This window comes from Xenopus laevis, chromosome 2L (assembly GCF_017654675.1).
Source record: "Xenopus laevis strain J_2021 chromosome 2L, Xenopus_laevis_v10.1, whole genome shotgun sequence".
NCBI lineage: Eukaryota > Metazoa > Chordata > Amphibia > Anura > Pipidae > Xenopus > Xenopus laevis.
The window spans coordinates 148,092,507-148,111,543 of NC_054373.1; the positions used below are offsets into that span (position 1 = coordinate 148,092,507).

Here is a 19,037-nt window from a genome sequence, read left to right on the forward strand (position 1 = left end):
ATATTAGAAAATGTATGGGGGGAACCCCGTTACCCCAAAAAAATTTTATGGACCTTTTCAGCCTTTCACTATCACAAAAAGGAAAAGAAGCCAGCGTTTTTTGGAACTTTCCACTAAAAATTGAGGAAGTGCTATCACTCCATTGCACTTCGCCTGGTCTGAGCTGGCGAAAGCAAGTCTGGCGAATAAGGTAACATTCAGCAAAATCTGCATCTTAGTGAATTTGGGGAGTTACGTCCATTTGCCAGAGCAAAAATTCACCTGGCGTTAGAGTGCGAAGCAATGCTATGCTAGCTGACGCCTGCGCCAGTTAGGAAATTGGCAAAATCCCTGCGGGCAGTAACGCTAGCGAATTGACGCTAGCATTAGCCACTTCGCCCTTAAGGGAATCTGCCCCTTGGTTTTTATAGGGCCACAACTTGCCTCCAGGCCTGGAATTCAAAAATACCACTGGGTTGTTGCGCCCCCGGGCCAATGGTTGGGGATCACTGTACTAGAGCCTGATTCACAGATCTACTGAATCTATCTATGGTAGCCATACATACCATAGTCTTGGCATCCAACCATTTGGCCAACAGATTTTGGTACCTCCATATCGTTTAGTGGATTTGGATCAACAGACTAGAACTGCAGGGATTAAGTAAATGCAATGGCCACAGAAGACTTCTTGAACATTGACTACCAGACAGAAAAGGCCAAGGTGGAAGAGTTTGATCTTAACTTGTGAAAGCCAGACAATGTTTATCCCCACAAGATCCTTATTACCAGCCATTAAGCATAGTGTTTTTTTGCAGTCAAATGACCTAGATACTTCACCATCTGCTGTAAACTTCTCTTTTAACAGAGTATTTTAAAGGTGTGGCCACATGTGTGATCAAATCTAGATGTGCAATAGGACGATGACCCTAAACACATCAGTAAATATATCAAAAAAGAACAGAATCGGGATTTGGAAAACATACACTTTGGGAAAACATAAATAATATCAACACTTTAATTTGAACATGTCTATAAATGAGAACATAAAGTGGAAAAGTGAATCTAGTCAATAATGGGTCACACACTGCAGCATGGGCACATCAGTTAACATTGGTGCCTTGGAACACTGTCCTTTGTTTGACTTGGATTTCCTCCAATTACAGTGAAACCTCGATTTTAAGTACCCTGATTTTAAGATATCCAGCATTTTATATTTTTTATTTGTGGTCCAACCAATCTATAATGTATTTCAATGGGTGCATTTCCCTGATTTTAAGTAATGTTTTCCCAGATTTTAATTGAAATTTTGTCCTGATGTACCCAAAACTGCCTTTTTTCCTCTATAAATGTTATTTGTGAAATAAAGAGGTTTAAAATACTAACTAGATGTATATTTTGCCTGTAAATGGTCAATTCCAATTAGTCTGTCCCTTACACAGTCCTGCACCAATCACTTATTGCTTTAGGTTGTATATGTTGCACATGCACCAATAGTGTACCATTAACCCTTTCACTGCCAGCCAATTTGGCACTTTTATTGCCAGACCATTTTTGAACATTTTGTGCTCTTTCACTTTAGGGGCCTTTCCTGGGGGCGTCTTTTAGTTTACCCACGAAAACAAGATATAGTTTTTTTCAGGACAACCTAAGCTATCAAAATGTGCTAGAATTTTGTTGTAATTCCACTCCTGTAAAAAGATATGGGCTTCTAAGTGTATAAAAAACAGTTTGGCATGATACAAATGCATATATCAGAAACATAATTTATTTTATGCACGAGAACACAGCAGATTTGGAAAGTTCTGTGTCTCCTGAATGCGCCAATACCAAATATATATAGTTTTATGGAGATTCCTCACTTCTATAGATCAAAAACTAGAGACAGCAAACTACCAAATTTCCAAAGAACCGCTCCACAAAACTGCATATATCTGATTTCAAGGCCAAACATTCCACTTACAGTAGGTTTACCCTAAAAAAACGACACATTGTTGGAAAGAACAGATTCTAACGGGTTCAAAATGGGTAAATATATATTTGTACTCAAAACTACCAAGTTGCAATTCTTTCCTAAAATTAGCAGTTTTTATGAAAATGTGTTACATTTTTAAAATATTACCTCAAAGTGTCCAGTCTACAGCATTGTATCTCCAACATATCAACATTACAGCATTTTTCAAGGGACAAAAATGTATGTTCACCCCAGAAAACAATATATTTTTTGAAAGTGCACATTTCTGCGAATCTAAAATGGGTATGCATGTCCTTCTACTCCAAAGTACCAAGCTGAAAAGCTTTCCTACATTTGACATTTTATTTGACATTTCCGAAAATCACCTCAATACTCCAAATCTGGAGCATCATATCTCCCAAATATCAATATATACCAAGATAAAACACCCTAAATCTGAAAGCCCGGGATCCACTGAACAGTTTGATACCCAAGATGCATAAGTACACCTAAGTATGTGGCGTATAGGGGCCCCAGAATGAAGAAATCCCATATGAGTTATCAGTTCTGTAATTCTAGATACTGCAAAATCAGCACATTTACAGCATTTTGCGACGGGCAAAGGTACAAAAATGTATTCAACCCAGCAAACCATATATTTCTGATAGGTACACATTCCCCTAAATCTAAAATGGGTAAGCGCATCTTTCTACTCCAAAGTACCAAGCCGCAAAGCTTTCCAACATTTGTCAGTTTTATGACATTTCTGAAAATCACCTCAATACTCCAAATCTGCATCGTATCTGCCATGTATAAATACATACCAAGATAAAAAACCCTAAATATGAAAGTCTTGGGTCCGCTGAACCGTTTGATGCCCAATATGCATAGGTACACCTAAGTATGTGGCATATAGGGGCCCCAGAAAGAAGACAGCCCATTTGGGTTATCAGTTCTGTAAATCTAGATACTGCAAAATCAGCATATTTACGGAATTTTGCGACGGGCAAAAGTACAACAATGTATGTTCACCCCAGAAAACCATATCGTTTTGGAAAGTAGGCATTCTGGCGAATCTAAAATGTGTATGCACGTCTTTCTACCCCAAAGTACCAAGCTGCAAAGCTTTCCTACATTTGACAATTTTTATGACATGGTGATTATGAAAATCACCTCAATACTCCAACTCTGAAGCATTGTATCTCCCATAAATCATAACATACCAAGATAAAATACAAATAAAATTAACGCAAAGGGTCTACTGAGCAGTTTGATGCCCAATATGCGTAGATATACCAAAGCAGGTGGGCATGTGTAGACCCCAAATGAAAATAGCACATATAAAATTTTCTCGGCTGCCAATTTGCTTTCTGTGACCAAAGCCCCCTGTGCATTACGTGCTACAAAACCCCCTACAAAGACCCCCAGAAGACCATATATTTTTGGAAAATACACATTCCGACGAATCTAATACAGGTAAAGCTGCCTTTCTACTACCAAGAACTGCAAAGCTACTCTAAAAAAGGCAATAAGTAGGGATAAAAATGAAATAAAACCACAAAAAAATATGAAAATCAGTGAAATAACAAAATAATTGATCTAACACAATAATTAGCAGTTCAAATACATCATCTAACTATCACGCTAATAAAATAAACTGATTTTAGGGGGAACAAAAAAAGACAAAAGGGTAAAATTAATAAATTCCAAAAAAAAAAACAAGTATATGTGTATACAGGTATGTACACATCTAAAACTTATGTGACAGTGTGTCAGTGTGTAATAAATTGCATACAAGTGTGCAAAAGTGTGCAAAACACCAAAAAAAATTATAAAAACAATCTTTACTAAAAGTTGTGTTGAATGAGTGTGTAAATGTATGTAAGTGTGGGTAAATGTGTATAAATGTATGCAAATGAGTGTAAGTGTGTGCAAGTGTGTAAATATAGGCCACTTAACTTTTTTGAAGCAGGCGGAACGTCTGGAGGGGCCCCTGGTGATTGTCACATTCAGAGTCCCGCAGCAGGAAGTCGGTAGGCATCGCTGGGAGAGCACGCATGAAGGAGGAAGCAGCAGATGCAATCGCATTGCATCTGCTGCTTTGAGGTTGGCCCTGCAACGATCGCGTCGCAGGACTGAGACAACAGCCCCTTAGCCTCGTTGCCTAGGGGGCTGTTAAGACGCCTGACCCTCTGCAGAGGCCGCTAAAGCCGTCAATGCAGACAGAAACCGCTAACTGCGCAAGAACTTACATTGTACGTTCTTGGCAGATAAGACCTTCACCTGCCAACACGTATGGCGTACATGCTTGGCAGTCAAAGGGTTAATGCTGCAATGCTTAACCCTTGTTATTAATATTTAAGTAAATATTGTATCACAAAGTAAAATGAACTCATGTGCTTATATCCTTTCAGTACTTGATGAAAAAGTTACTTTAACACATTTCCCTGATTTTACATATTTTTTTCCAGGTCCCCTGAAAAATGTAAAATGGAGGTTTTACTCAAATTCCAAACTACTCGGTTATTCGAATGAAATTGACCCTAGTGTGCTTCTGGGGCTATGACTTATTTTATGATATGTAAACTATTCTGTGCCAGTAACATGCCAGGCCCATGCAAATAAGAATATGAAATGTTATCTGGCTTTGGAGCTAACTACATAAAAGCATTGTGGTGCTGGGGACAGAAGAGGCTGTGGCTGTAAAGCTCGCCATAGAAATGCAGATTTTATACTTTGTACGACAAAAGATTGTTTGTTTCAATGTAGTCATCTACAACTAACCATTCTGATTAAATAGAACAGTTAAAATAACAAATCAGAAGATGTTCTGGTCATGAATTGACAGATCGCAATCGTACAGAAAGTTATGTCCAACAATTAGTAGTGACAAGCCCATGTTGATATTGTCAGATAGGCAATACATGCAGAGATATTATTGTTAGCCAACAGAAATCTTCTAACCTGTCCGACTAAACGACCAATTGCCATAGCAATGTTGGGACAATCCACACACTGTGCGAAAACTGTACTAACATGTATGATTTTATCTTTGCATCTATGGCAGGTTCAAATTATGTCACTGCTAATGTTCTTGGAAGGATCGAATCATTACGCTGCACCAGAAAAAATTCTGGTGTGGTGCTTTAAGCATATACCCCATGCACAACTCTGAGGCCGTGCCAGTAGAGCATGGTCAGCTACTTTTTGCAGTATTTTGCAGCATTCAAATTAGGGATGCACCGAATCCACTATTTTGGATTCGACCGAACCCCCGAATCCTTCGCAAAAGATGCGGCCTAATAGTGAACCGATTTCTAATTTGCATATGCAAATTATGGGTGGGAAGGGAAAAGTATATTAACCAGTGCACAATAGCATAGAGGGCACCCTTAAAGGAGAAGGAAACCCCCAGGGCGCTAAACCCCTCCCCCCTCCCCTGTGCTGCCCCCCCTCCCTCCTCCCCCCTGGCCTACCTGTCCCCCTGGGCAAATGCCCCTAACTTTTTACTCACCCCTCTGCGCAGGTCCTGTCCACGGAGTACGCAGTCGCCATCTTCTCCCACCCGCGTCTTCTTCCTGCTCTGATCGGCGTTTTCTGGCGCATGCGCAGTAGGAACAGGTACCGGTACGGCTCTACTGCGCATGCGCCGAATGTCACGAAGTGAAATCGTACAACTTCGTGACATTCGGCGCATGCGCAGTAGAGCCGTACCGGTACCTGTTCCTACTGCGCATGCGCCAGAAAACGCCGATCAGAGCAGGAAGAAGACGCGCGTGGGAGAAGATGGCGACTGCGTACTCCGTGGACAGGACCTGCGCAGAGGGGTGAGTAAAAAGTTAGGGGCATTTGCCCAGGGGGACAGGTAGGCCAGGGGGGAGGAGGGAGGGGGGGCAGCACAGGGGAGGGGGGGAGGGGTTTAGCGCCCTGGGGGTTTCCTTCTCCTTTAAACAATCTGAACAGCCTAGTAAAAGAGCTATACAGTTAAATGATCATTTGATGTACCAGCTGTTTGGTACACATTCAGTGGATGGCTACAATATCTTACATTTCAATTGAAAACTATCAAGAGTACTGTATATGTGTCCACTGAATAATACTGACAGTCTGTGCCCAGACTGGTCGGTTAGCAAATGTAAAGCCAAAAGCAACCAGACACATGCTGATATCTTACATTTGAATTATAAACTATCAAGAGTACTGTATTTCTGTTCTCTGAAGAATACTGACCAGTCTGTGCCCAGATGCATGCTTACCAAATGTAAAGCCAAGAGTAACCGGATGCACCCTTACCAAATGTAAAGCCAAGAGCAACCATATTTATGCTTACAAAATGTAAAGTCATGAGCAACTAGATGCACTCTTATGTAATGCTATAGTAAATTGAGCAGCACTATTATTAGCTTTGCCCCTATATTTGCTCCAGATGAGACCTATTATTCTCAGGGAGAGAGCTCTTGCAACGGTGTGGAGGCAGGGTCAGTGGCATAACTATATATTACTGAGCCCGACTGCAAATTATTTTTCAGGCCCCCAAAATGACTACAGATTGACCTGTTTTACCAATATTTATTGAAATTCTATATGAATTAGGGCTTCATGGGCCCCTATACCTCCTGGGGCCCCCTGCAGCTGCAGGGTCTGCTTCCTCTGTAGTTACACCCCTGGGCAGGATGCAATATACTATAATCAGTGATATATCCAAATAATGAGCACCAGTGGTTCTTGGATAATTTATCAGAACTAATTTATTAGAACAGAGCCACAAAGGAGAATATAGCAACTATACAGAGCACAGTCATTGAGTAGTCAGTACATACAATAAAGATCACTAGCAGAGCAATTCTTACAAGGGAACTCGGGAGAAAGGTACATACAGTCCACACAGAGAGTCTCTGGCTTCCTCAGGGGACACCCAAGCAGAACCAGGTGGGAATCTATCTAATCCCTGTATCCTGTCACTTGTGCCCTGCCTAAGCCACAATACCCTTGGTGGAGCCAAAAGCTGCTCCCGAACAGTCAGTAGTGACCCGAACAGCCCTAAGAAAAACTGAACTGTTCGGGTCAAAACCGAGAGATAGTCAGGTTTAGGGCTACATAGATTCCCAAGGGCATTGTGGCTTAGTCAGGGCATCATGTAGCCCTAAACCTGGCTATCTCTCGGTCTTGACCCGAACAGTTCAGTTTTTCTTAGGGCTGTTCGGGTCACTACTGACTGTTCGGTGTAGCTTTTTGGCTCCACCAAGGAGTTTAGATGTAGCCCTAAACCTGGCTATCTCTCGGTTTTGACCCAAACAGTTCAGTTTTTCTTAGGGCTGTGAAACTCGAACAATAATCTCGCCAAAAACTACCACTGATGTAAAAACTCTGCCCACAGAAGGCACAAACAGGGCCGCCATCAGGGGGGGACAGGGGGGACAAGTGTCCCGGGCATGAAGGGGGGCCCGACAGTGCTACAGTTTTGAAAAGAGCCGGGCCCCCCATGAGAGCACCGAAGCCTGCGGCCACCCCGAACAGCCGAAATGTGGAAGTGCTGAGAACAGCCGAAATGCGGAAGTGCCAAGAACATGCCGAAGGAACCATAGCCACGAAAACAGCCGAAGCCGAACTCCCGAAGCGGCGAAAAGACCCGAAGTAACGAAAATAGCAGAAGCCGAAGTCCCGAAGTGGAGAAAAGACCTGAAGTCACGAAAACAGCCTAAACTGAAATCCTGAAGCAGCGAAAAGTCACGAAAGGAGGCGAAGTTGAAGTCCTGAAGCCACGAGTTCAATTCTACTGAACACCAATGTGGGTTTTTTTTTAATCCCCTGGCCACCAATGTATTATTTTAATATTCTATAGGCCCCTGCCACCAATATTTTTTGGGGCCGCAATTTTTTTTTTAACTTATAAGGGAGGCCCTGGCACCAATGTTTTTTTTTTTTTTAACTTATAAGGGGGCCCTGATCATCAATAGCTTTTTATAACGTGTGTGGGGGGTTACTTTTAAAGTGGTGATGTCTGTGTGGTCTTTGGGCGAGATGGAGTGGGGCTTGGGTGGAGTGGGCGGGATCTGGGGTGGGGCTTGGGCGCTAGTGATTTCTAATGGTGTCCCTGGACACAAACATGCCCCAAATGTCATAACTTCACCCCTTTGTATCACTGCTCCGTCCCCAATGCCATCATCCTCCCATTTGTTTGGTTTTTGCTGAAGTCAGAAGTGGCAACGCTAATCTAGCTGCCCCTTACTAAATCCTGCACCAATTATATGCCCCATGGTTGACTCTCTTCCATTTAGGAGAGTCACTGGCAAAAAGCTGTTAGAGCCGCATGGCTTACCCTTTTATATTATAGCACTCTGCCATCTACTGGCCAAACTCGGGAAAGCTAGGGGTCAGTCTTTAACCCAGGGAGGGAAGAATGATTTCCTCCAATAACTAAGGGCCCATTTAGTAGACAACCCTTAGGGGAATGCACATTAAATGAGGACACTATTTACCAGTCCCCTATACTTACTAAATGTAAAGCCAAGAGCAGCCAGATGCACACTTACCAAATGTAAAGGCAGGAGAAACCTGCAACAAGTTTATAGAAATAGGAGCCATCTCACACAATGTTCCCTCTAAACTGTACGCTCATGCACACAAACACAAAGAATATTGTATGAAAACACAACATTTAGCATTTTTTTGTACACATAGCTGTGATGGAATTAGAGGGAACAGTTCACCTGAAGCTCAGTCACCATATACTGTGGATAACTAAAAACAACCTAAAATTATGTAGAAAAATACAACTGAAAGGCAAAGGCTGCACAACCTTTACTGCAAAAGAAAAGGAATTAAAGGAGGGTAATTACAAATTAAATGTTTAGTACCAGTACAGGCCCTAGCCAGGGTCGGACTGGGGCAGCCAGCTGCAATCCACTTCAGCCCCCGCTGCGCGTTCACGTGTGTACCTATTTTTTGCCGTGACCAGGACAGAGAGGGAGGGCAGGAACATCAGACTGGGGCAAGGAGTGGGGTCTGGACCAGTGGGGCCAATGTTCCCTTTAAGCTGTGTGCTCGTGTACACACTCACAAATTTTGAGGCCAAAGCACACAACACATTGTGCATATAGCCACGAATGAATTAGAAGGAACTATGCCTACCATGTTTTTTCCCGGTGTCCCGCCAGCCCAGTCCAACCTTGGCCCTAGCTGGATATTTACTAGGCTGGTGAATCACTATCCAGATGCAGTTTGCAAATGTGCTTTCAGACACAATAACCGTGTTTTTATTTTTTTTTTACTCAATGCATTTTTTCCTTTGTAATTCCAGCACCATTGCACTTTCTTATCCACTATCATGCAATTCTGCTGAAATTTTTCTAAGTGCAGTTGGCGTGGGGCTCATTTATAAACACTGGGCAATTTTGCACCTGGGCAGTAACCCATAGCAACCGCATACTTGCTTTTATTGTTAAACCTGCAGCTCGCTTAAAAAAAAGCCTAACAACGGATTGATTGTTATGGGTTACTGCCCAGGTGCAAATTTGCCCAGTGTTTATAAATAAGCCCCAGAGAGGTCCAAAACGTTGCTGTGCCAGATGTAAAGCTGTAATAAGGGCAGTTTTATTACTACCTGGGAGTGCTGCAATTTACGATGTATTTTGTCTAAAAGATGTGAAGGTGAACACATTGCTTTGCGTGCACCCCTGAAAAGCTCCTATTACCAAAGTGCTGGATGGCTGTATGTTATGGGTTACTGACTGGGTTGCCACCTGGCTGGTATTTTACGGGCCTGGCCAATAAAAATGATGGCTACTCCCAATGTTATTAATAGGGAAAAAAGATATGTATATAGGAAGGCCGGTATTTTTTTCTAGAACAGGTGGCAACCCTACTGCCCAGTGTTTATTAATGAGCCTGTGTCTTGCCCCCGGCAGTGTAAAAATGACATGTATGTCTGACTAGAGCAACTGTGGCTTATATGAGTACATTGCCCCCTTCAGAAGAATGGCTCAGACCCCAAACAGAAAGGCAGCAATTGGGAGATACCAAAAAGCAGTATTTTCTGTGTGACACACGCATTGCCCCCATAATAAAAACTCAGTTGCTTTCGAGTTCCACACACAAACATCCGCCATGACAGAGGGAAAAGCCCCACAGCAGGGAATCACTTCCCCCATGTACTCCCAGTTTTCGGCTAGTGCTTGTTTGCCTAATGACTTGCATAGACACATTCCCAAAGGAAAGCAGTGAAGTGAGGTACGTGTAAACGCACGCACAGCGCAGTTTGCTATGAAATGTCCACACTAGGCTACGCCTCCGCCCTGCTTGTGGTAAATCCCCCCTAGAAGCTCACAAGTAAAACTATTCCCAGACAGGCACTGCCCTCATGTAACATGGCACCGCTGCCCCTAGTCCCAGCTCAGCTCTTATAAAAGCAAAACATCCATGGCGATTTCGTCGCTCCGCTGGAATGACGTAGGGTTGCCGAGCCGCCAATGAGCAGCTTGGGTGGAGGTGGTGCGCTTTTGCGCAAGCGCGCTAGGCGCCCAGGTGAGTCGCTTGGGGCGGGGAAAGTTGGCCACGGAGGCCAGCGGGGTACCGGCGTGAAGAGGAGGAGGAGGCTCGGGGGTGGTGGCCGTTGCCGACAATTCACGTATCCCCGTGCTGACATGTCCTCCTCCGGCGCAATGCCCGCTGTTTCTTCCGCCTCTTCCTCCGCGGCAGTGGGGATCTTGTCGGCCGCTACAGCTAAGACCAAGACCAAAAAGAAGCACTTCGTGCAGCAGAAAGTGAAGGTGTTCCGGGCCAGCGACCCGCTCATCAGTGTGTTCATGTGGGGAGTCAACCACTCGGTGAGTGACAGCTGCTGCCTGGGGAGAGCGGGTAATGCTCAGGGCAAACTCTTGCTCAGGTCACATCCAAGCAGCCAAACAGCAGTTGCACAGCAGAGATCTAGCCAGTGTGATTTGCTGCCAACGTTACGTACACTTCCTACGGCCCACAGCCATATAACCCCCCCTTAGAATATGTATAAAGTACCGGTTAATTGGTATTTAGATAAAGGGGATGTAAACCCATAATGATAGTGTTGCCTGATGACAAAATACATTTAAAGTGAATGTCAACCCAAAAAGAAAAACCTAATTCTATGCAACTTTTGCATTATAATTTCATTACAAATTTCTATGTTGTTTAAGGGTCAGGGCACATGACAAGGCAGATTCGGGGAGATTAGTCGCCCGGCAACTAATCTCTCCGAACTGTCTTCCCGTCGGCTAAAATTCAAATCGCCGGCGTTATGGCACTCGGCGCAATGCGTTTTTCGAAGTCGTCAGAAGTTTCCTTGTGAGGCAACTCGGATGACTTCGGTAAACGAATCACGCCAAGTGCCATCCCGCTGGCGATTTCGATTTTAGTCGGCGGGGAGGCAGTTCAGGGAGATTAGTTGCCCCGAAAAAAGAGATTTGTTGCCGAGCGACTAATCTCCATGAATCTGCCTGTGTGCCCTGACCCTTAAACGAGATGGAAAGTCTGCAATGGGGGTGCCAAATGATCAGCATCCCAAGTGATTGTATTGACTTATCTGAAATCCCGGGCTGGTGCTCCTATCAGCAAAAAGCTGCACCAGCCCGGGGTTATACCAGTGAGCACCATGGAGAGATTTTCTTCCTGCTTCCTCTATCTTCGTGAAGTTGCGCATGCGCAGTAGAACGAAAAGCTGAACTTTAACTAAAAAGTCGCCTATTTCGCTCTACTGCGCATGCGTTTCCCCCAGGAAATTTGAAGAAAGAAGACGCCGGAAGAAGATCTCTCCGTGGTGCTCACTGGAATAACCTGGGCTGGTGCAGACTTTTCAGATTTCAGATAAGTCACTACAATCACTTGGGGGTGCCTAACATTTGGCACCCCCAAGTGCAAACAGACTTTACTTCTGCTTTAAGTGATTTGTATATGTATTGCTATTGAAAACAGTGATTGTCTGTCCCTGTCTACTGTCTGTCCTGATGGCACAGACCAGGTCCGGACTGAGAATTAAAATAGGCCCTGGCATTTCAGGTACACCGAGGCCCAATCACTCCACACAGAGGCCCAAACAGCCCCACCGGCCCACTAAATACTGACTTTCTATGGCACCTTATAGCAGCCCCTCTGGCATTTGCCAGACCCCACAGATTGCCAGTCCAGGCCTGGCTCAGACTCTTGGTACAACGTGAGACAAGGCAGCTGATTAACAGACCTTTCTTTGCTTGGGAAATTTTGCAACATTGTTTAAAAAGTAACAACCACCCGTTAAGCAAATGCGGCTTTCAATAGCAATAGTTTTTACAAATAAGCACTTAAAATGTTTTAAAATGGTATATTGAAAAGTTGATCAGAATTCTGCTTTGTTTTTATTGGGCACATTTTTATTTTGGGGTTGTCTTGCCCTTTAAGCAGCATTCCTTCCTACAGATGCGTCTCCCATGTAGACATTTACATACCAGATTTTTCTATCAGTCTCATTATATTTTGACCCACGTGACATCTGATTTGTAGGATACATTCTGTCGATCTGACGCCAAAAATTGTCTTTTGCAAGCAGCAAGCTATCTAAACGGGAAGGGAGCTTCTGGTGTGGGCATACAATTATTGCTAATCAAGTAATCATGAGTTTTTAGGGGTACAATAAGCAAGTATGGGACCTGTAATATGTGATAGATATATAGAATATATATATATATATATATATATATATATATATATATATATATATATATATAGGATAATGTACCCCCTACTGTAATTTATAAAGATATTATGTCACCAAGGAGTTATGTGACCATATAAAAGCACTAGGCCGAAGGCCAAGTGCTTTTATACGGGTCACATAACTCCAAGGTGACTTCTAATATCTTTATAAAGTCATCCTTGAGAAAGGTCCCAAGAGGGACCGAAACGTTGGAGCACTGTGATGTGTGTAAAATAAAGACACTTGTTTCACTAAGGGAAGTGCTGGCCCAGGAATGCTTTATTCCAAACTTTGATTATATGATTGAGAATTGGCCGTACACCCCTGAGATTGCTTGATTGGAGCCCTGAAAGGTGTTGGTATAACTTTAAATGTTTATGTGATGATATATAATGTGTTTTATAAGTCGTGAAGCAATGCCCCGGGAATATGCAAAACAACATTGCAGTCAGTTGATAGCATCACATGAGTATCTCTGTCTCACTGCTGATTTCATTCACCCAGATAAAGTGGAAATGTTGGTTGCTGTGGTGATGGAATTGTTCCAGCCAGAAATATGCCGGTTAGCAATAGTTACAAGTGTATTTTCATTTCTAAAAGCTTCTAACACTACACTTAAATTCCTGTTTTTTGTTGCAGCCAAATTCCATTTTGAGTGGTTTTATATTAAGGTTTAAAGCAGGAGACAACTAGAATACTTGTGGCTTGCATTCATGCTATTGGTTTATTTAGTTTGAAGTAAGTAGTTCATAGAGCCAACCAGATTTCTGCATTTCCTAGTTTCCTTTTAGAAAGTAGCCCAGGGTTACTCATCCATTGACCTCCATACCAGACTTAAAGGAGAAGGAAAGGTAATTTTTTAAACCTATCTTTAAATGTTGCTTGGGTGCTCCCCTCCTGAACCGCATTACTTTCACTGCCCAATTCGATCTCCTGCACTCACACCGTCCCGTTGAAGTTTCAGCCCTTTCCAAACGTTGCAGCCGCCATGTTGGCCAAGTGCGCGTCACGTCCCTGTCTGAAGTGCACATGCGCTAAATTTAGTCTTCCCCCATTGCCATTGCCGACCGTAATATCGCTGCTCGCATGGGGGAAGAAAAGGATATTGTATGCATGCGCAGGGCTTACCAAATTTTTACTGCGCATGTGCAAGCCCTATTACAACAGATTTGGATAGCGAAAGGGATGGATTTGCTTTTATATCCACCTTACAAAGATTTTTACTATGCTCTTGGATTACAGAAAGAGGGGAAAACGGATAGAGCAAGGAATCCTGTATGTATCTCTCCATTTTGTGGGCATTAAAAACAACTTTATTTGTATTTTACCTTTCCTTATCCTTTAAGCTGGGAAAATTATAACTCACATGGGACTTGTAGCGGCACAGTTTTTTTTTGGTAGGCCAGGATACTGTTGAAATTTGTACTCCAACCGGAAGAAAGATCTTCCCACCCCAAGCCCAGTGTGAGTGGTGGAAGCAACTTAATTTCCTCAGCGCTGTCCAGTTATAGCAGTGTCCGTATCACTTTAAATAGTCACATTCTCCGTGTAATCACTTTTTCAGTATGGCAAAGCAGAAAGACCGAGACTATTACTGCCACAGGGTGTAATACATAACTCCAAGCTGACGATGCATGGAGTGAATTTTTCTGCCTTTGAACTCTCTTAAACTAGCTCTCATTATTAGAATTATAAATTAATATGGCCCTCTAGGGTTAAAGGAATGTTAATAACCCCCCCCCCACGATTTCCTTTTTTAAAAATATTTGCACTTAGGAGGCCTATCGACTAACCCACATGTGGTCAAATAAGACCATAATCTGCTCTTTTCCTTAAGAGTTTTTAGATTATGTAAAACCAAAATTTAAATTTTGCATTGTTTTAAGCAATGTTCCAGCATACTTCATTAATTTTCAGTTTTTATTTTCAAATAGCTACAATTGCAGTTTTCTGTCATGGGAAAACTTCTTTTTCTTTTTTCTAACGCATCAGTTAATAGTGCTGCTCCAGCAGACTTCTGCACTGAAATCCATTTTCTAAAAGATTTTTTTATATTTAATTTTGAAATCTGACATGGGGCTAGACATATTGTCAGCTTCCCAGCTGCCCCCAGTCATGTGACTTGTGCTCTGATAAATGCTAGTCATTCTTTTCCGCTGTGCTGCAAGTTGGAGTGATATCACCCCCTCCCTTCCCCCCCCCCCCACCAGCAGGCCGTCAGCAGAACAATCGAAATGTAACAAGAAAACAGATCTCTGACACAAGATAACAGCTCCCTAGTAAGACATAAGAATAGCACTCAATAGTAAAAAGTCCCACTGTGACTCCTTCAGTTACATTGAGTTGGGGAAACAATAGCTTGTCTGAAAGCAGTTCCATCATGAAGTGCTGGATCTTTCTGAAAGCACAGGATCAGGCACAGTGACCAGAGATGGCTGCCTACTCACTAAAATAAATAAATTTGTTGTATCAGGAATAGTATTTACATGGTAGAAGGAGTTTTTTTTACAGTATAAATAATGTAATTTAGAAATAAAAATGACACCATAAAAATCATGACAATCCCTTTAAGTAGTGCTCTGTAGCTGTCTATGTACATACAAATTGTAGTGTTCTCTTTATTCACCCTGTTTGAAGCTACTGTTAAAGGACAACAAAAAAAAAGTTCAATTCAATGGGGGTGCCAATGTGTTAGGCACCCCTTTAGTGAAAATCATAGCTAAACTTAGTTTTTAGGCTGTTGCTCCTGTTCCCTGAAAAGTGTATTGGCCAAATGTAAAGATCCACTGTACTGCCCTGATAAATGCCTACCCCTAGTTCCAGCCCTGGGGGTCTGTATAAGGCTTCTGCCATAACGACGCTTATTTTGTCTCTATTCAGAATAATACCATTGACAAATATGCAACAGTTTCTTCTTTTGGTCCAGATTTATTTTCTTAGATTTCTGCTTGGAGAAGCAAGATTTCATGCAGAGATAATTATGATGGTAAAATACATCTGTAATCGTCAGGCTGTGGACGCGCATATCCCATAGGCATTGCTGGCTTATTGAAGGACTAATTAATTCCTGTCTTGTTAAGAAATACCCATATCAGCTGTTGTCCAGTTACATGTTTGTTAATTTGAGAGCAATTTTGCATTTATTTATTTCTATGGATTTCTAAACTAGTTCACAATTTGCTGTTTCTCTATTATCTCCAATCTGTTTAAGGGAAGGTCAACTAAAATGAAATAGTGTTGTATAAAGTATTAAACCGGAGAGCAAGTTTATTAAAGGTAGAGGTCAGAGATTCATGTTTAGCTAGCATGTTTAGATTTGCCCAACAGTCAGGCCTGGATTTGTGGAAAGGCCACCTAGGCCCGGGCCTAGGGCGGCAGGATTTTAGGGGGGCGGCATGCTGCCCAACCAATCCCACATTGGTTCAAAAACACTGGGAATGCACTGCATATACAATAATTTTTTAATTTTCCCATGCGCCAATCCCCTTGGCTACGGTCCAGATGATGAAAATTTGCACGAATAAAGGGGAGGGGACAGGGGCGACAAACGGCAGTGGGCCTAGGGGTGCCCACTGTGTAAATCCGGGCCTGCCAACAGTATTGTGCAATTTGTTTTCCATCCAGGTATCCTAGTTTTGGAGATTTGATATAATGAACTAGAATCAATGAGGCTTTCATTTCTCCCAACTAACATCTACTGAAATATTATTTACATCAATGGAAACTAAATGTTCTAATGTTGGCAATTGAATATTTCATATTTTGTTTCTTGAAAACTTGAATGTTCAAGATGTTACCTGATTTCCTCAAGCAACTGAAGTCTGCATGGAATTTCTGGGATTTATGAAAAATATAGTGAACTTGCAAGTACAGGTATGGGACCTGTTATCCAGAATGCTCGGGTCCTGGGGTTTTCCTGATAACGGATCTTTCCATAATTTGGATCTTCATACTTTAAGTCTACCAGAAAATCATTTGAACATTAAATAAACCCAGTAGACTGGTTTTGCTTCCAATAAGGATTAATTATATTTTAGTTGGGATCAAGTACAAGGTTCTGTTTTATTATTCTGCAGATAAGACAAAAATAAAAATCAAGACCGCTTCAGCTCACCGGACCTCCCCTCCTCCAGGTGCTCAGTCGACAGTGTCCCCACTGTAGGCACATATAACTCAGACAGACAGACGGCACTTCTGGAATGTGGTTTATAAGGGTTGCTGCTGTTAGACACCTAACGCGTTTCGGGAACGTATCCCTTAGTCATAGGCACACCGCCTATGACTAAGGGATACATTCCCAAAACGCGTTAGGTGTCTAACAGCAGCAACCCTAATAAACCACATTCCAGAAGTGCCGTCTGTCTGTCTGAGTTATATCTGCTACAGAGAAAAAGGAAATCATTTATAAAACTTTGGATTATTTGGATAAAATGGAGTCTATGGGAGACAGCCTTTCCGTAATTTAGAGCTTTCTGTATAACGGGTTTCCGGATAACTGATTCCATACCTGTATTCGTTTTTTTAGAGAGAACGTGATTAACTCACTCTAGCTTACTCTTAAATACAGTTTATCGATTGGTTCATGGGAGGTTACTCAAGATTATGCAAGATAATTAAACACAATTTTTGCCCTTAAATATAAATAAAATATGTTTGAGTTGAATATTGTTGAAAGTAAGCCATTTGTAATTTCATTTAGGAACGGTAGATACCTGTGTTGTCTACAGGGAGATATAGATATATATATATATATATATATATATATATATACTTAATTGCTGGTTGGACCTTGCGACTTCACAACATTACAGAGACCTGAACCATAAGGCTGGTGGATCACCCAGCAAGAATCCGTCAATGCCTGAAGTTCTAGCCTGTTTATTACATTTCTCATTATTTCTTCCTTGTACAAAAAATGTTTGCAACATTCACCTAACTCTAATATGCTTTGGTGTGAAATTCACTATTTATTATTTTATTTAAATTTTTTAGGTAAATGAACTTATCCAAGTGCCTGTCCCAGTGATGCTCTTACCAGACGATTTCAAAGCTAATTCCAAAATTAAAGTCACAAATCATCTTTTCAACAGGTATACTTTCAAGTCTTATTTATGTTTTTGTATATATGCATTACTGCATTGTACTGTGTAACAAACTCTTTCATTTTTGAGCGATACCATTTTCATTAGAATGCCAAGTCATTGATAAATCTTACCAAATGTGCGTTCCATATCCTTACTAAGGACAAGCATACCTCCACCTAAAGGAAAGTTATTATTTTCTAAGAAAATTTAGTTGATATGATTTGTTAAAAAAAAAAATGATTTTAATGTTTCAAAGCTACCACCTGAGCCAATAACTGTTCACCAGTTAATTCCATGGAGTAATTCAAAGTACTCATGCAGCAGTATAATGAGATGCTCTTGAAATCACTGCAACTTGGTGAGAGGTTTTTTATCCAGTGCTACTTATCTCTCTTTGAACAAAAGCTATGTTTCCTGAATTTTACACTGTTTTTTTCTGTTCCCCTGAAAACCTTAAAATGGAGTTCTACTGTAAAAGAATGATACATTATCCACAGAAGTCCTATTTGTTGTGCTCATTTTTAGCAGAAGTGCACTTCTTAACGTTTTAAGTGCCCTTTTAAAGTTTTCCAGAATATACATTTACACTTTAATTTAGTCAATTATTGCAGAATCTGTAATAGCAGTCAAAGAACAATGGGAGAAGTAGGAATGTGGCATCACTGGTGGTTATGTGAAACGTCTTCAGTGAGCAAGTCCAGTTTTATTAATTACTTATATTAGATATTGTGTAGGAAAGTAAAGGTCACTCACTAAATCCTCAATAGCACTGTATTAATTCTTTTTACAGGGAAAACCTACCCAGTCACTTCAAATTCAAAGACTACTGTCCACAGGTTTTCAGAAATCTGCGGGAGAGATTTGGGATAGATGACCAAGACTTCCAGGTAAGTAAGAACAAGAAGCTAGGCCAGCAGGTGGGCACACCCAAAGTTGTTCATCTTTCCCTTCCACTTTTGTAGGGTTGTGGGTTTCCAAACCCCAAACTCAGATTGTTTTAGGAACAAAAAACCCTTCTTTTTGTAAGTCAGAGAAAAGAAGCAAACCTTCTAACTTTCAGATGGTCGATGGAGTTGCCTGGCATAGTAACTAATCTGAATTCAGCTTTCATAGCTCTTTGCTGATCTCACACTAGACAATTAGATGCATCTGCTTTAATAAGAGCTAGACATGGATAGTTCACACATAAATTAGGGTCAAGTACCTGACATGTTATACTGCTATGTAAAATGTAACTTTGTTGCATTCCAATTAAAAAAAACAGAAATTGTGTGTACACAAAAAACACCCTAACACAGATTTTTAATCTCATCTCTAAAAT

At 41.6% G+C, this 19,037-nt stretch overlaps 1 protein-coding gene across 3 annotated transcripts in view; it reads left to right on the forward strand.

Annotated features, from left to right (window-relative positions):
• The first annotated feature begins 10,345 nt into the window (after positions 1 to 10,345).
• The window catches only part of pip4k2c.L (phosphatidylinositol-5-phosphate 4-kinase, type II, gamma L homeolog), a 28,651-nt gene continuing 19,959 nt past the window's right edge, over positions 10,346 to 19,037 (forward strand). The window contains exons 1-3 of one of the 3 annotated variants that reach the window (XM_018247469.2): positions 10,346 to 10,755; positions 17,625 to 17,722; positions 18,507 to 18,603. In XM_018247469.2, the coding sequence (XP_018102958.1) occupies positions 10,399 to 10,755; positions 17,625 to 17,722; positions 18,507 to 18,603 (552 nt within the window). In that variant the 5' untranslated portion in view covers positions 10,346 to 10,398. The remainder of the gene's footprint in view (positions 10,756 to 17,624; positions 17,723 to 18,506; positions 18,604 to 19,037) is intronic. The other 2 variants (XM_018247468.2, XM_018247470.2) reach the window with 2 other exon arrangements.